We start from the raw sequence: 18,970 nt of genomic DNA, 5'->3' as shown, positions 1-18,970 counted from the left end.
CAATGCTACACATTTAACTTTCAGCCCTCCATGCATAAGTCATTACCATAATTTCGGTCACAACCATCACCACCATCAGGGGCGGATCTAATATAGCCCGTGAGGGTGCCACACTATCCACGAGCTTCGACGGAAACTCTATTTATATAAAAGTATTTTTGTATAAATATGGATAAATAAAATCCGTGCCACCCAAAGAACAAATGCATTATTTGGCGTAATGGTAGACCGTCCAATTTGCAATCCCTCGATGATTGTTGATTTTTTTTACTTATTAAGTATTAATTAATAATTATTCTGTAACTAATTTAATTTAACTCTTTGACTTTTCTTTTACATAATTAATATATTTAAAAAATTATCTTTACTGTTGAAACCTCCTTTAATCTTTTGAATAACAAAAAGTTGCAATTAATTAAAGCTTCAGGCTTCCGTCCATCGTTAATCCTGCTCTCCCATCCAGCCACGAGATGAATAATTCTATCTGAACTAAAATTGATTTAATTGATTAGTCTACGGAAAATTAGAGACAATCTAAAATTTGAAGATTTTGACGCACCAATACTATCTTAATTTAGGTAGTTAACAAAATTTTTACTACAATTAACGAATAATGTCGTATTTGATTGGTACTAATGGCTCGAATATGATTTATAAGCTAAACTTAAAATAAAAATAATGAAATAAGACTGAACCGTATTCTCGCGAGTGGTTCCTCTGGCTTGTACCAACTAAACAAGGGCATCCCTATACTTCTTATGGGTGCACAGTTGATTATACCCTACTTTATGTCAGTTTCTAACGATAGATATTCATATATACACGTAATTTTTTTGAAGTTAACGAATACACGTGCATCCTTATCAAATCATGTGGGCCCACCTCTGTTTGACACCTAGTGACTCTGATTCCTAGATCCGCCCTCTGACCACCATTCATCCACAACCACCATCCTTAACACAACTACAACTATCGCTATTGCTAATCACCAAAATCAATCGTCATCACCATTAGTTATCATCATTTGCAATCATCTCCACTAATTACTATCAATAATTATCACCATTAATCAACAATATACATCACTACTCGTCATCATGATCAACCCTCATTAGCTATCACTTTTTATTGTACTACTAATTACTTCTCTGTCCCTATTTAGTTGTCCGCTTTAGAAGTGACACACATATTAAGGCACCAATAATTATCATAGGTTAGTTACAATTTTATCCTTAACTTAAAAGATTATGCAATTCCTCAAGTATAATAAATGTATTTTCTAATTTAAAAAAGCATGCATTACAACTTAGTAGTGCTAAATTTTTTCTAGAATTAAATAAGAGCATATTAGAAAAAATATTATTGTCCTTTCTTGATTTGTTAAAATGGACAAGTAAATAGAGACAGATATAAAAGAAAATATGAAATAGAAGAATATTTATCATCCCTATGATTAATCACAATTATCAATCATTTATCACGAAATACTACTCATAACCATCATCATTAATCATTATTAATCCAAATCGATATACACAATCCCCATCATAAATTATCATCACTGTCAATTGCCATATAATTTTTTAATTATTTTTAAATTTATATAATGTTAAATTATTTAATATTTTATGAAAAATTTATATCAACTAGTTTTTTAAACATAGACAAAATTTTTACAATTAGATCTTGAGAAAACATAGTGGAAGGCATGATATCGACTTGCTCTAGAATATTCTCTAGTGGCCTTCTCACAGTCAACAAACCTACACATACCACTAGAGCTCGAACACTCATCCATCGTCTCTCCGGTTATTGCTTTCAGCTTCGGGCAATGGCTGACTCCGCTACTCCATTCAAGAAAGTTCAGATTCAAAGGGATGATACTGTAAGTATCATGGACCTAATAGATGAACGCATTTCGAGATTCATTCATTTCTTTTTCAATAAATCAGGTGTATCTGATTGATTTAATGACGAGAAGCCTGGAAATTAGAGGACTTGGAATTGTTTTTACTTGAATTGGATTAATGTGAATTCTGTAGTGTGCAATAATCATTGAGAAATGTTTATTTTTTATTTGAAATTTGTTGAATGAGCGAAAATTTGTTTACTAGGGTTTGCTGATTTAGTTTCTGAAAGATGGAAGAATAATCATTTTGCCTGTTTGGATAATTATTGGTTCTGATTTAAACAAGCAATTAGTACATAGGATTTGTACTTCAGATTGCTACTAATTAGGGATTGAGGAATAGTTGATTGATTAATCAATTTAATATGGCGTAATGGTGATCGAGATGTCTTTTTGTTCAATCTGCTGTATATCTTTGTTGTATTTAGAAGGCCTCAACTGGAGATGGGAGTTGTTTCTTAGCCTGACCTGCTGAATGGGAAGGCCTTACTTGATCTTCTTCTTATTGATTCTTTTAGTGATCTTATCTATGCAGACATTTGATGCCTATGTAATTGGAAAAGACGATGCCCCTGGAATTGTTGTGCTTCAGGAGTGGTGGGGTGTTGATTTTGAGATAAAAAACCATGCAGAGAAAATTTCTCAATTTGATTCTGGTTTTAAGGCACTTATCCCTGAGTAAGAATCCTTTTTCTTGCATGAACTTCCAGTTGATGAATGTCTCAGCTCCCATGATGTAACTGTTTGTTTAATGCTTTATTTCTTTTTTCTCTTTTACTTTGTGATTTCAGTTTGTATCGTGGAAAAGTTGGCTTAGATGTTGCAGAAGCACAACATCTGATGGATGGTCTTGACTGGCAAGGGGCTGTCAAAGATATTCAGGCTTCAGTTAATTGGCTAAAGTCAAATGGATCCAAAAAGGTACTTGCGGTTTATACTACAGTCAGTTTCATCAACAAAGATGGTCCGACTTGAAGCTATAGGTTCACACACTCATTTAATTTCTCAGACATCAAATGCTGTTTATATTTTAGAGTATTAAGTTTGACTAATTTTATTAACTCCACCTAGAGACACAAATCTTTCTGAAGTAGCTGAATTATTGGTGAGGACTTAACATTGCTTCTCTGCATGTTTCTGAAAATGAAACAATTGGAAAGGAGTATAGTTCTCCTTTGCTGCAGAGAGTTGATAGGTACATTGGTCTCTTAATTACATTATAAAAAATGACTGGTCTCTTTATTATTATGAATGCTAGTTAACTGTGCGCTGGAAAGTTATCTAAATTGCTCTTCCAATTTTAATTTAATCAGAAAGAGAATGGATATAAGTATTGTCAATTGATATATCTTTTTGATAACGGTGGCTTCCAAGCCAACTTGAGCACATTTCGAGTTCTCTATTAATTTACTGAGTACCTGCTACTTTCCACCAATATATGTACCGAATATTTTTTTTCTACTAAGGCTTAGGCATAATCACCTAGTATATTTTGTCTCTATCGGGATTTGAATCTTGGACTTCTAGGCCTTCCATCCTTTCCCACCCTTGCCACATCATCTTCTAATTCTAATGTCTCATAATCCTTACACATTTACAAGGAATCATCCTAATGTTGACTTCAAAAGCAAAGAAGAAGTGGCTTATTTGATCATATACTTTGGTGTTCAGTATGGAACTTAATAACCACTGTTTCATTTTTTTGGTGAAGTTGAGTAATATTGTTGTTTTTATTGTTAATAACAATTATTTCTAGGTAAATGGTTTTGGTGTTTCTGCAACATTCACTACAAAATTGTATACACATTGTTCTTTCGTCCAAAGTAAATTGTGTCATTCCTTTCTCCTCATATTAATAAATTGTTCATTCATTGTATGACCAATGTCAACGTGATATCAAATAGTTTCATGGGATATTGTCGATTTTAGGCCATTCCATTCTTGACACTACAGAACATGAAATGTCATTACCAAAAAAAGAAATGTCATTAGAGCATTGACTGTATGAAAAGTTGGAGGTTAGGGTGTTGTGAGACACAATATTTAGCTGTTTGAAGTAAATGAGATTCCTTGTGGAACTTTTGTAATTCCATAGTAGAGATATGAATTATGAGAAAATAAATAGTATAGGAGTATTAATGTCAAATGTCCGTATGTCAACCTGTCTCCTCTAATCTAGACAAAAGTTGAGAAGTTTATGCTCTTCTCCTTCAACTTTTCTCACTTAGTCTTTTTAAAATCCATGCATACCTGAAAACTTTGTAAATGATGCACTGGTTTTAGTCATGATATGTTGTAAACCATACTTTTTTTTTCCAAATTCATCTTCTCACCATACAAATAGCATTGTCTTGTTGATTTCCAACAACTTGCATACTCTATAGTAAGCAATGTGTGGATTTCATCAAGTAATGCTTCAATTTGTTTAACCTCATTATACGCTTGATGATCTTTGTGTACATGATAGAGTTGTCGACATTGTTCAACTGATATTTGTCATATGAGAGCTTATTAGTTACAAATATGTGGTATTAGGTTGGAGTTACTGGATACTGCATGGGTGGTGCTCTTGCGATTGCAAGTTCTGTTTTGGTCCCAGAGGTTAATGCAGTCGTAGCCTTTTATGGGGTTCCTTCACCAGAGCTTGCTGATCCTGTTAATGCTAAGGCCCCTGTGCAAGCTCATTTCGGTGAAGATGATGCTTTTGTTGGGTTTTCAGATGTAAAGGTACATTTCCTTTGTGCTAGTTGGCTTCTTTATATGGATAACCTATTTTCATGTCATGATCATGTTGCATGGTTGTGTTGGGTCATTGTGCTTTTTGAACTATTGGCACATTCCGCTTTCCTTGGCCCTATTTGGCTGGTGCTTTTATTATGTCCCATATTGAATGAACATTTTAGTATCTGTAATTATTTGTGGGATATTGAAGGGGGTTGGCAACTAATAGTGTACTTCATGAAACAATGTATAGATATAGATTATTCTATGTTGCTCAGATTCTTCAAAGTTTCTCGTTGCACCTTGGTCCAGCCGATACTTTCTAGAATGGGTGTGGGATCTGCACTGGACTTGTTCAACCTAACTTGGGTGCTTTGATTGGGTATAGATTGATTGGGTACTTCGTTTTTCTGAGGTTTATGGCTCAAACACATCCTTATATGTACGTATATATATAAAATTACAATGAATAGTCAAAGTATATACTTATTTATGTTGTAAGCTTCATCCAAAAAAAATATATGTTGTAAGTATATATAATTTTAATTATTGTAAAGATAAAACTATCTTTTTGATTAAACGAAAAACACTTGCATTTTGCTTAGTTTTTATTTTTTATTTTTTATTTTTTAGAGTGTGTTTTACTGATAATGTGTTTCTTTCGCGTAAGTGACGACGCTAGGTGACCCTATTGACGACAAAATCGATTTTCTTGCAAGATCAATTTATGTTCACATAGTGTTGACACTTAGTTTTTTTTTTTTTTTGAAACTTAAGTGTTGACACTTGGCTTTAATTTGGTGACAATGTGTTTGTTTAGTACAAGTGCCGACACTAGTTGATTCTGTTAATAACAAAATTGATTTTGTTGCAAGATCAATTTGTATCCATTGAGTGTATACACTTACTTGGAATTAGATCTTGTTTGTTTTGTACTAGACTTTTTGCTTAGTAGTTGGAATTAGCTTGTAACGAAGTATAGTTGTTGTTTTGTACTAGACTTTAGTTTAGTTGTTTGGAATTAGTTTAGCATTAGTATGGTTTAGTTGTTGGAATCAACTCAATTGTAGTATAATTAGTTTCTAGTTTGATTTATTATTTGAAATAATGTGGTTTAGTTGGTGAATTTAGTTGTTGGAATCGGTTTAGAACTAGTTTAGAATTAATGTGGTTTAGTTCTCGGAATTAGTTCAAATAGAGTTGAATTAACCTCTAGTTTGATTTATTATTTCAAATATGTGGTTTAGTTGGTGGATTTAGTTGTTGGAATTAGCTTAGAACTAATTCAGAATTAATGCAGTTTGGTTGTTGGAATTAGGGGGTGTTTGGATTGACCTTTTTAAGAGGCTTATAATTTAAAAAGGAGAAGTCACAAGTTAGGAGCTCCCAACTTTTGACTTTTTTTGGTTACTTTTTCAGCTTTTAAAAGTGCTGAAAACACTTTCTGTGTTTATCCAAACACTTCTAAAACTAAAAAAGTGCTTAAAAGCCAAAAGCCGTTAAAAACAAGTCAATCCAAATCACTTACTTAAAAAATAGTTTAATTAACTTCTAGTTTGATTTATTATTTGAAATATTGAGGTTTAGTTGGTGATCTATTTGTTGAAATTTTTAGAATTAATGTTGTTTGAAAATAGTAAAATCACAATTTATATTCAATTACTATATTCTGAAGTTTGAAATTATCATTATATTGGTTGTGTATATGGAACCTGATTGTGGTTGGATGTATAATAGAAATAATCTTGGTCGAGCATTATTGCGGAATTCGCATAAGGTATAACTCGTTTATTAAACCATGCAAAGTCTGTTGATCCTTTTTTTTTAATCTTACATCCAGCGATGATCAAGTTTTATCTACACAAACAATAATGATGATTTGAACTTTAAAATAGAGTAATTAAATACTAATTGTGATTTTACTAGTTCCAAACCACATTAATCCCAACAACTAAACCACCAACTAAACTACATTATTATTTCAAATAATAAATGAAACTAGAGGTTGATAAAACTATATTTTAACTAGTTCCAACAATTAGACCACATTATTCCAGTTAATAAATTAAACCAGAGGTTAATCAAACTAATTTCAACAACTAAACCACATTAGTTCCAACAACTAAGTGCACCAACTAATCCATATTATTTCAAATAATAAATCAAACTATTTTTTTATATAAGGTAAAGGTTTATTTACTGAGTACCAAGAAGGTACCAAAACCAGAAGTTACAAAAGAGTATTGTGAATATCCATACAGTCAATTACAACTTCTCCCTAGCAACTCCATATATTGATCTATATTATCAAGGAAACTACTTTTGCACCACCAAAATAAGTTAACTCTAGAAATATGGTCTTTTTTGCCCATCAAAACAAGCTTTATTTATTTCTAGCCAGATAGTCGAGAATATGAACAAATGTATAGTTCTCAAGATTTACTTCAAAGCTTTGTGTGTTAGCTGGTGCGACCAACTCTCCAATAATTCCTTCACACTCTGAGACATGATCGAAGAGATCCCACAAATACTGAAGAAAAATTCCCAACATTGGCTAGCTATTCTGCAATGCAAAAGAAGGTGATTCACAGGCTCCAAATCTTCTTCACGCAAGTAACATCTACTAGTTTGTGCAAACCCTTTTTCTGAAGATTGGATTATCCTGAGTTAGGTAAGCTCCCCATGCCACAGTCCAACCAAAACAAGCTACCTTTATAGGTGCTTTAGTTCTCCAAATCCCTTTCCATGACCAACTAGTATCCCAAAATCTTGTTTGCTTCATTAGAATGCTATAGCACTTTTTAATTGAAAAGGTTCCATCATTACTAGCTATGCATTTTGGTGAATCCCCCTTACTCTGATCAATGTGGGTATAATCAAGTTGAAGGAGCAATTGACAAAAGTCGTCAATTTCCCAATTGTTCAAATTCCTTCTAAAATTCATTTGACATCCCGTGTTGGAATTAAAATCAGCCACAACTCCATCTTTGTTATTGTAACATCTGAAAAAAAAATAGGAAATCTTTGTTTCAAGCACTCATCATCATCCATAAGTCGGTCCACAATCTAATTTTTCTACATTCCCCAACTCCAATTTGGTGAATTATTGAAACTTGGCCCATAATTTATTATTATTATTATTTAACAATAAATCAAACTAGAGGTTAATTAAACTATATTTGAACTAATTACAACAACTTAACCACGTTATCGCCAATTATAGTTAAGTGTCAACACTAGGTGAACATAAATCGATCTTGCAATAAGATCAATTTTGTCATTATGTTGACACTTTATGCTAAAAATACATTATTACTAAAGAATACTGAGAAAATCAAACCCCTAAGCAAAATGCAAGTGTTGTTCATTGAATAAAAAATAGTCTAAAGCATACAATTTAAAATTGTATATACGGAAAAGGGCTAAAAATACATCAAAACTATCTTTAAATATACCCCTCGCCCACCTATTTGGCTGAAATACCCTTCACTCCACCTATTTGGTTCATTTCCCCCCTTAAAACTAACAAACTTTTCATCCTTCGGGGTGGTCCAATGGTTTGAGCTTGGGACTTTCATGTTGGAGGTCTCAAATTGAAACTCTTTGCCACCGAAAGCAAGGGGTTTTCCTTCTGAGTCGAGCTCGTCTGGTGCGGGTTACCTCGATTTGCGAGCTATTGCATAGGAGCAGGGGTTTTATCCTGTTCGCATCCAAAAGGGTAGAATTGTGGGTTTCCCTTGTCATTAAAAAAAAACTAACTTTTCTTAAATTAATTTATTATTACTATGTGGCAAATTTTTACTTCCTGAAATTAAAACCCCACCTCACATGGATAGGCATCTCTGTATTGTGGATAATATGGATAGAAGTTTGGGTCATGGGGCGGGTCAAATAAAGGGGTGAAGGTGGATCATCGACAGCATCACGTCTAATTTGATTGTTGACCCTCACAATGAAATCATCAGCTCTCTTGCACAATTCATTGAGCTCTGCTTCTGTATCACCAAATTTGAACTCTTAAAATTTCTTTAATTCTTTATCACATTCTCAAGAATTACACTTTCCTTTTCCTTCTCTTCTTCATCATCATATCCACAAGATTCCTCTTTTTACTCCAGCTCATATTTTGAATTTACACTAAAAGGTAAAAAATAAGAATATTTTGATCTTGAAATCCTAATCTCTCCAGCAAGAATATCAGAGTTTTTTTCATCGTTTTCTTGATCTGATGCATATTTCTGTTTCTGTACAGTAGAGTAGAGGTTAAAGAAGTAGGATTTTGATAGAATATCTTGGACTCTCCAACAAGTTTATGAAGTTACTAACTAAGAAAATGCACTTAGAACTGAAAAATAGAATACCCAATTTGAGAATAGAATCGAAGAGAGATTTCAAGAAAGCCGAAGAAGGGGATTCTAATTGGGTCTGGTGTGGGAACCATGGGCGTCATGGAGCGGGTCAAATGAAGGGGGTGGAGGTGGCGATTTAATTTCAGCAAACAGAAATTTGCCACATAATAAATAAATAATAATAAAATTAATTATAAGGGTAAGTACATACTTCTCATAAAAAAAGTGATAAATCCGAGTTGCATACCTTTTCCATTTTCTACTAGAGTAAGATTTGTAATTAAGAATTCAAGTTGGTCGATTCTCATTTTTTTCTTTTTACATGTGTTCTTGATATAACTAAATACAAGAGGTCTAGGTGTGGCATTATGTTTTAACAGGTACGGCAACGTAGCACTATGACTACTAGCAAGGGCACCAAGACAATGCAGTCCTACCTACTAGCGTAGAAACAAATCTACCTACTAACCTTCTACCATAACTCGCTTCCTCCATACCTTTCTATTTAAGGTGATGTCCTAGGTAAACTGTGACTGCGTCATGTCCTGTCTAATCTCTCTCACATACACAAAAAAAAAAATTAAATAATAAAAAAAGAAGAGAAATGAAAACTCAAATGAGGTTAAAGTAGATCAAATTAAGTTTTTAGTTTTAAGAATATTCCATATCCTCATTGGTTCATGAAATATAGAAAAGGAATGATTGGGAAAATAGAAACACACATCATAAGCAAATGAAAGTCCTTCCCTATGTATTTGTTAAACAGATATAGAGCAATGAATGTGCCATTGAGCATCATGAGTTTTCCTCTTGTAACGAACATGCATAATTTGGACATAACTATACTAACACATAGTCACGTGCATTGAGAGAAATTTAACCTATGTTTGTTATGGTTTCTAGACTGGTAAAGCTCTAGAGGAAAAACTGAAAACAGCAGGAGTTCCACATGAGGTTTACTTCTATCCAAAGACTGGACACGCATTCATGAACAAGTCACCAGAGGGCGTTGAAAGGAGGCAAAAGATGGGGATGCCTGATGTAGAAGATGCTGCCGTAGATCAAGCTTGGTCCCGCTTCCGTTCATGGATGAGTCGTTTCTTATCTGCCTAAGTTTTGTTGCTTGTTTTCTGATCCTATAATAGGCTGTAGCATGGTTACCATAATAATGTGATGTGTCTTGATGCTCCGGGATGTTCCCTTGAAGCTTGTGTTTGGCATTCAGTTCCTATGGTGCACATATAAACTGAATGTTCTGTAGATTGGACATATATGTGCTCTATGGGGATTTTCGAGTATCCCAAATGAGTGCACTTGGTTAATTTCCAGAAGCTTGCATTTGGCCGTTGGTCTGTCTTGTCAGTGTGTGCAGAATGATTTTGCCATCGAGCTGGCCAACGCTTTCTTCATCTCCTTCCCTTTCCTTGTGGTTTGTCTTTTTAAAGTTAACTACACATGAAGACCGAGGCTTTCCCTGTGCTAGGCGAGGTGGTATATTGAAAATTGACGGCCAAACAACAGACCCTTGGCTCAAGAAATTTATTTTTTAGAACGAACAATAAAAGTATTAAAATAAAAAATAGTAAAATACTCCCAAGTCAAAAGAAGTAATAGGAATAAGATAATAGTACAATACTGGTAATGATAGGAATAAATAATACAGAAAATAAAAGTACTAAAATAAAAAATAGTAAAAGTACTCCAAGTCTAAAGAAGTAATAGGAATAAGGTAATAGTAGAATAGTAATTATGATAGGAATAAGTAGAAGAGAAGCAAACAATGTGTCTTAAGTCAGAATCATGGTTGAAAAAAAAGAAGAGAAATTACTAGTGATTTATCAATTTTTTATCGTTGTATTTTTTTTAGTCATGTCGTCGAGCCAAAAATATGATTATAATAATTTAATACATAGATAAATCAGATATTACAGTTATTTGTTAGCTTATACACATGTCTTGATACTTCATTTTAAAAGTACACTGTTGAATCACACTGTACTTGTTACTTTAGTTTACTTTTAACCCTGCCTTAGAAGCTTCCATTTTTTTGGGCGACTTAAAATCACAATTTTAAGATTGATGGTGTTTTTTTCTTTAAGAAAATAGTAATTATGGTGTTTGAGCTAGGTTTTGCTCACTTCGATTAATCTTATGGGATATCTGTCACTTTCGGCTAATAACAAATAGTAGGTAACTTTGTCCATCAAGACTAGGACAGATGAAAAAAATCACCTAATATTTTTTGTCTACGCAGAAAATTAAACTTGAGATCTCATAATTCTCAACTATTTCATTAATCACTAGGTGATATCAATGGATGCCGAATGTGAAGGTTACTAAGCGATCCTCTCTTGTATTGTTTTTGCTACCTTGTGGTAAAGCTAATAGTGGTCACGAATCACGATTTATGGACGGTGTTGTGGAGAAAATTAAGGTGCTTTTGACTATTACCAAATTTATTTGGAGATCCGCTACGTCATTTTCGAGTTATGTGGAGCCAACTTGAACATAGTAGGTGGAGGGTCAAGTAACCAGTATTCATTCAGTGATGATTAATTTTGGAATGTTTCATGGTCATCAAATCACGAAGTTTCATCGAGTCCAGAGCCTAAAGGGAAAAAAAGTTGACAAAAATTCTGAAAGGATACATTCAAAAAAAATTATAACCAAAACAGTAAAACACTTTACTTTAACGGCGTTTAGACTCTGAACTCAAGTTTCATATCTACAAAAGGAGCTCGATTTTCACTAGGAAGGGCGTATTTTTTTCTCTAATTGAATACTCAAACCTCATTTTAGCAAACACATCAATATCATTATTTACTTGTCAAGTTTTTTAGTTCATCAAGCTTATTTGAGATCACCTTTATCACAACTTGGATCATAGATAACGTGCTCGAAAGCTTTTCAAACACATTTCCAAAACCAAAAAAAAAAAAAGCAATACAAGTTCCCCTTGGATCAAAGAACTCAAATTTTCTTGAACAACTTGAAGGAAAGCTTCCATATATTGGAACGCACTATTTAAAAGATATGTGGAAAGAATGATGGGATATAGATATAAACACTAAAGCTATATATTTTAAAGAGTAAAGCAAGGTGTAGATTTGCAATGATAGATCATTTTGTAAACTCAATTATTTTTAATACGAAAATAAGATTAAGACATAATTTATTTATATTCAAATTAAGATATCTGAATTTATATACATATTTTAAAATGAAAATGTATATTATAATTTGATTTTTTAAATTTGAATACACATTTTAATATTCAAATATTGTATTAAGATCTGAATATTAAATAACTAAAATTGTTTTATTTTTCTTTGACATCTAAATTCATATTTTGTATTTGATAAAATAAAATAAAAAAACATAATAAAATATTAAATTTAATATATGATTTTTTTTAAAAAAAATAGAAAAATCCACAAATACTATAAATGTTTTAGAAATGATTTAACATACTCCTTCGATATATCTTATCAAATTTGTCCCTCCTTCCACCTATAAAATCATAATGTCCCTCAACCTATTAAAAATGATTTAAATTTATCTAAAAATGTTTATCAATTATTTAAATACTAGTTAATTGCTGGAACATCATGTGGTCTTAAAATATCTTATTAGAATTTATATAAATATAATGATTATAATATCAATATATTTTTCATTTTTTTAGCCTTCAAATGCAAATAAATAAAGTCTCGCCTTTTAAATCCACTTTACTACTATTAGACATTGACAACTTAGCTATACATCTTTCCTTTTTTTTTTTTTCAGTTACTTGCCAATTTTAGTCTTTTAAAGTACCACTGAGATGTTTAACTAATTTATTTATGTTAAAGTGATACTGTATTTATACTCTTTCTTTGAAATCATCTTAAAAAGAAATAAGTGCACACCTTAGTTCATATATTTTGTTTACTTAAAGCAAATATTTTTATTTTGTAAGCTAAACAATCAAGAACTTATTATTATTTTTTTACAAATCAAATAAAACTAATAATTGCCAAGTATATTAATTTTTTTATAGTGATATGTATAATTAGAATTAGAATATATTTTTGAGTCGTTCCTAGTATGTTAAACACATTTTTGATATTTTTGATATAGGGGTAAATTTGAATTATTTATACTAGGTTATGGGAATTTTTTAATCAAATAGATGGAAGGATGGAGAAACTTGATCCAATAGGTGATAGCAGGACATTTTGAACCTTTATCGTTTGAAAAATTATATAGCAATTCGTGGTGAAGGTGGCGACGATGACTGTGGTGCCAATTGAATTAATGATATTGACTAATAATGGTGGTGGTGTGGGGCAAATTTAGTGGCTGGAAATAATAGTTGATGGTAGGGATGAACAAAATCAAAATCAAAATCAAAAATCGAGTCAATTGGAAAAGTATCTAGTTTTTTTAAACGGTTGTAAATGGTTTGGTTTGATGATTATTAAAAAAGTCAATTCAAACGTAAATCAAGCCAACTATAAATATATATATATTTTATAACTAAAGAATATTATAATATATTTTTCTTTAACTTTACCATAGTTTTTATTTAGAAGAAACTACCTTATTGGATATGCATCGATACTATAGATACTAATTCTATCTACACTTTCAAATAATTATGTGTCGGGTGTCTTATCATTAGTTAAGAGTTTTATATTATATATTGAGAAAGATAAACCTATATACATGCATTTTTGCTATCAGATATATTAAAATAGGAAAATAGGTGGGCGAGATAAGGAGGAAGGCTAGCGACATAGTCATGTATTCAGATAAATGTGAATCAAACTAGATACACACTAGATACATGTATATGAATGTATCCGGTGTGATTTTATGTATTTAGGATATCAACTACATAGGAAAGTGGTGAGTAAGATGGGAGAGAGGCGAACGAGATTTGTTATGTTTTCAAATGACGTGAACCCACTTGGATACATGTATCTAGAACAAATTACACCTAATTTTGATCTCATGTGTCTCGAGGTACATGCATCAGGATATATCTGGACGTATCTAAACGCACCAAAATTTAATAAAATTTGTAATACTGCAAATTATTAGTTATTAGCCTCCAAACTAGTGAAAATTTGTGTAAGTTTCTCTTTTATATTTAACATCACAATTTGGGCTTACCATTTAAGTCATGTGCTCGACTGCCCAAATTTGATGTTAAAAGATGGGAAATTTTTTAAAATGTCAATATTTTCGATATTTATTAATATTGTCAAAATTTTAATTTGTTATGCATTTTATTTATGTTTTTATTTAAAAAATACAATTGTTAAATAACAAAAGGAGAAATCAAGGGGAGAGAATAATTTAAAAAAGAAACAATCATTAAAAATTCTCGTTAATTACAAAATAAAAAATAAATGACAGAGGCATTTGCATAATTGATTAAATTTTTCATTATGAATTTTCAATTGATAATACTCGATCTCTGATCAACTTATTTGGATTAGAATTGATTTTTTCTGTTTGGCTAGAAAATTTGGAACGAAATAGGTCAAAGAATCGTTGATAATCAACTTTCGAGAAGTAATTTTTTACTGGGAGTTCGATAAAATTGACGAGATACAATTTGAACCACTTAATAGTTAATTGCTTCATTCTTAATTTGTTGCTAATTGATTATAAATTTGATGTGAAATTTTTTAAATAATTGTACAACCTATCTATTTACATACAAAATTACATATGATTATGAACAAGTTAGTAATAATGAGTTTCAATGGATGCGTTAAAATCTTTTTGTTGGTTGAATACGAAAATAACAATGAATAGTTTGGGACTGGGTTTTTTCGTTGGCTAATTCTTTTTAGTTTATTGAGCAAAATGGTATCCCAAATGTAAAAACTACGAACAATTGTACTGTATATATTTTATTTTTTCTTTGATTATTCGTTTTTTTAAAACTATTTTGTATACCTTATCGAAAATGATATAATAAATGTAATGCATTTTGTAAGTGTTTAATGTGAATACAATTTCTATATTAGTTTAATATACATATATGTTGGTTGTCATATTATAAAATTAGTGATGCACGAAATACAATTTCGTTCAAAACAAGATAAAAGCCTCACTATAAGTAAATATTATTTTAACTTAGATACAAATACAAATGTGTTGGCTGTTGAAGCATAGAATTGAAATGGAAAAAATACATATTTTTTATGTTAGAATTTTGTTAGTGATTGTAGATACAATTGAAATAGAAAAAATACAATTTTATTCAGAACATGATACAAGTACCATTGTAAATACATACATTTTAAACTTGGATACATAAATTCAGTTTTTCTCAATTTTAATTTGAATGGTAAACTGAACACATAACATACAAAAACTGTTGGTATACAATTATGATGAAAACATAATAACAAAAAAATATAGAATTAGAATTGAAAATTGAGTTTGAAATAAAAAGTGAGATTGAAATACATAATGGGCAAAATAATACTCACTTCAATTGGAATACAAATGTGACTTTGTTGGTATATCATTACAATGAATAAAAATAATAAAAAACAAAGTTGTATGTATACAACGTGACACTAAAATACAAAATGAGCAAAATAAAAATACATAATTTGTTGTCATTTATTTTGTGTTTTGAATGGTCGATGATTGTGAGGTTGGTGGCGAGAAACACCAACGACGCCAATATTCTGCCGAAACTGGTTAATAACAATGGTCAGCCATGTATATGCTTGGATCTAGAAAATTAATGATTAAGTGGGATACCTCTTGTAATCCTCTTAGAGGTCCATTAGCGAGGACCTTCGACGTTTTCCTTATCCAAAACACTTATCGAAATTGGAGAATTTAGTAAGCAACTAAATAATTTTTTTTTTGAAATATTTAAACAAAAACAAAATTGGTTAACAAACCTAAAAATCGGATAAAGATGCATACCTTAATCAATGAGATTTTTGTGAGTATTTTAGATTTTTCCATTGGAGAGTGATTTATAGTTTATCAAATCCTAAACATGATTTCAGCTAAAAAGAATAATTTTAAACAATTTAAACAAAGATAAAATCATAAAATAAATCTTAAAAAATGAATAAAGATACATACTTAATCAAATGCATTGTGTGAATATCTTTATAATATACATTATTTAAATTCTGAAACAAAAAAAAAACAAGGAAGAGAGAAGCGTATTTGAAATTGAGAATAAGAGAAGAATTGGAAGATGAAAATATGAGAGAGAGAAAATATTATTTTTGAAAAAAAAATATGAGAGAGAATTAATTGAAAAATGTATAATTAAGGTGAAATAACATAAGAAGTAAATTAGGATACACATTTTTTTTAAAAAATACTGACATTTTTACTAATATTTTTTAGTATGGAGATTTTTACTTAATATGTTAGATTTTTTGACTAATTTGCTAATTTTCCCTTTAGAGGGAGAATAACTAATTTAGTTGATGATTTATGGGCCAAACCCATATATAATATATTTTTATTTGTATCCTATGTCATTACAAATCTTATTTATATTTGAACATTACTATTACGATATAACTATCAAAAGTGCGGTATATCAGGTAAGAACTTAGGTTTTCTATGTTGTTATGGCTAAATGGATCTCTATGCCAATGTTATTTATCTCTTTATTTTATATAAAGTTGGTGAAATCATAAACACGAAAGAGTTAAATTATTAAATTATTTTTATTCGTTGGTTAAATGGTATTAGAGCCACAGGTTCATAGGTTTCTTGTGTGTAAAAATCGAGTCTAAGTAGAATTTCGAGGATCGATACAAAGAGGTCTATACTTATATTCGGAAAGATATAGCGATTTTATGAAAAATCTTCACTTCTTGAATCTCTATCGTGCATCCTTTGTTCTTTCTGATTCTTATCGCTTCAATCTGTTCACTCTTACGTATAGTGCCGACTCGTGTGTAGTTGGTGTGGTGTATGATTTGAATTTTAGATATGATAATAAGGTTGAAGTGATATACTTTTAGAAATAATGTCTGGTCAGTTTTAGAATATTCAGTGATTCGAAGAAATTGTGTAAGATTATGAGTGGATGATGCACTTTAAGGATAAATAGACGATTATGTTGAATAGTAGTTTAAAGGACTTCGTGAGTGTGTTATATATTATTTCGGTTAGTAATCTAATAGTGGGATAAAACAAGTGTCATCACATCTATTTTTGGATCATGACACTTTTCTCAAATGAAAATGTCATAAATGAACTAAACTTTTAACGAATAACATAGATAAACTTTTTTTCAAAATTTAATGACATATTTGAGTTTTTCCAAAACCTAAATCAAACTAATATACATCTTAAGTTCCTAATATTTTTGTTTGGTTCACTTGTAAGTAATATGCTGTAAGCTTAATCGATCGAATTAATAAAATGCATGCAGAAGCATACAAAATTGATCACATTTGTTATTTTTATGTCTAGTGATAAGAATATTATAGGTTCGATTTTACCACTTTCATTTTATAGTGATGTGAATGTTCAACGATTTATTTAAGGTGATTGAAGTAATATGATAATAATTTAATAAGTATCTATTTATTTTCTTGTAGTTTTGTGAAACATGTAGTTACCATTGATTGTTTAAGAGTTAAATAAGTGTTGAGATAATATAATTTTATGTCCTAAGTGCTAAAAGATAATTCATAACCAAACCAAAAAGAATAAATCAAGAAATCCAAAAATAAAAATAAAAATTCGAGAAGTCTTAGATTTTAATTCGTTTGATTTAATTCATAAATTTTAAAATATGAAATAAATAATTTAATTTTATATTTGAAAACTGCGAACCATTATGATCCATGTACAACCCTATTGATGGTAATATGTCATTCCCCCCCCCCCCCCCCCTCCTTTTGTTTAATATATTTTTGTCAATGAGACCAAGAGGCGTACAAAGCTGGTTTGCCCGAGAGGTTAAGGGGGAAGACTTAAGATCTTCTGCACATAAGTGCGCATGGGTTCGAACCCCATAGCCAGCATTTTTTCTCCTATTTTTTCAAAACTACATTAGACAGTTAATATATAAGACTTGACCCTATCTTTCGTATTATCCATTTTCATACATGTCATAACTGATTCGATAAGCTACATATCCAGTGCGGCTCGAATAATCTATAAATAGAAGGGCCACATGCCCTCCATATGACCATAATTTCTATTTATCTTTTTTTTTGGGCTTCTCATGTTTAGCCTTCTTTCCTATTTAAATTAATTGTTTTAATGAAAACAAATTACTTAATTTATTTTGATTGTCTATTTAAATTATCAATAAAAAAATATTTACAATAAAAACTCCTCACCGTACCAATATATTATAGATTGGATAAAAACACCTTATTGATTTTCAAGGGTTGTGAGTGTTATTCAATGATTTATGTTAATGAACTTGTCCTAATTTGTATATTGCACAAGTAAATCATTTTAAATATGCTCAAATGAATCCATCTTGTTATTATGTCTATATACTTATCTAATCACAAGCCTTTTTCTTGCATGAGCTCATGGTTAGGACATTTGGCTCCATTATCTTACCATAACTTTACAATCCTACTCTATTCCTAATTGGAGTAAAGCATATCTATTAAAATCTCTTGAGTATAAGTTATACATATGATGAAAATCATATAAAAGAAGATGACTAGTATAAGTAATTTGAATATAAGTAGAGAGAAGGTAAACAAATAGGATATTATGATGTTGAACAATTTTTTGTTTGTTAAAAATAGACATTCAATCCTATATTTATAAAGTTGATCATTGAGAAATTGTATGATTTGTGAAACTAAAGTTTGAATTTCTCCTTGTGAAATTCTTCCCTTAGAAACATACCAACACTCTTATAGAAACACCAAGTTCATTCAAATATTCACTTTTTTTTTGGGGGGGTGGGGGGTGGGGGGTGGGGGAGATAGCGTAGAAAGGCAATAAAAAGCACCAAAGTTTGAATAGG

At 30.8% G+C, this 18,970-nt stretch overlaps 1 protein-coding gene and 1 non-coding gene across 2 annotated transcripts; both read left to right on the top strand.

Annotated features, from left to right (window-relative positions):
* The first annotated feature begins 1,628 nt into the window (after positions 1–1,628).
* Positions 1,629–10,337, top strand: LOC101249645 (uncharacterized). Its single transcript, XM_004240104.5, has 5 exons — positions 1,629–1,885; positions 2,445–2,587; positions 2,701–2,830; positions 4,445–4,636; positions 9,883–10,337. The coding sequence occupies exons 1-5, from the start codon at positions 1,709–1,711 to the stop codon at positions 10,090–10,092; spliced, it is 852 nt and encodes a 283-aa protein (XP_004240152.2). The 5' UTR covers positions 1,629–1,708; the 3' UTR covers positions 10,093–10,337.
* A 7,579-nt stretch (positions 10,338–17,916) lies between these two features.
* TRNAL-UAA (transfer RNA leucine (anticodon UAA)) lies at positions 17,917–17,999 on the top strand. The gene has a single exon. It is a non-coding gene; the product is annotated as a tRNA-Leu (tRNA).
* The last annotated feature ends 971 nt before the right edge of the window (positions 18,000–18,970 follow it).

The sequence above is a fragment of the Solanum lycopersicum genome, chromosome 5 (genome assembly GCF_036512215.1).
Source record: "Solanum lycopersicum chromosome 5, SLM_r2.1".
Taxonomy (NCBI): Eukaryota; Viridiplantae; Streptophyta; class Magnoliopsida; order Solanales; family Solanaceae; genus Solanum; species Solanum lycopersicum.
Note: the sequence above shows the minus strand (reverse complement) of the source record. Positions and strands in the feature narration are given on the sequence as shown.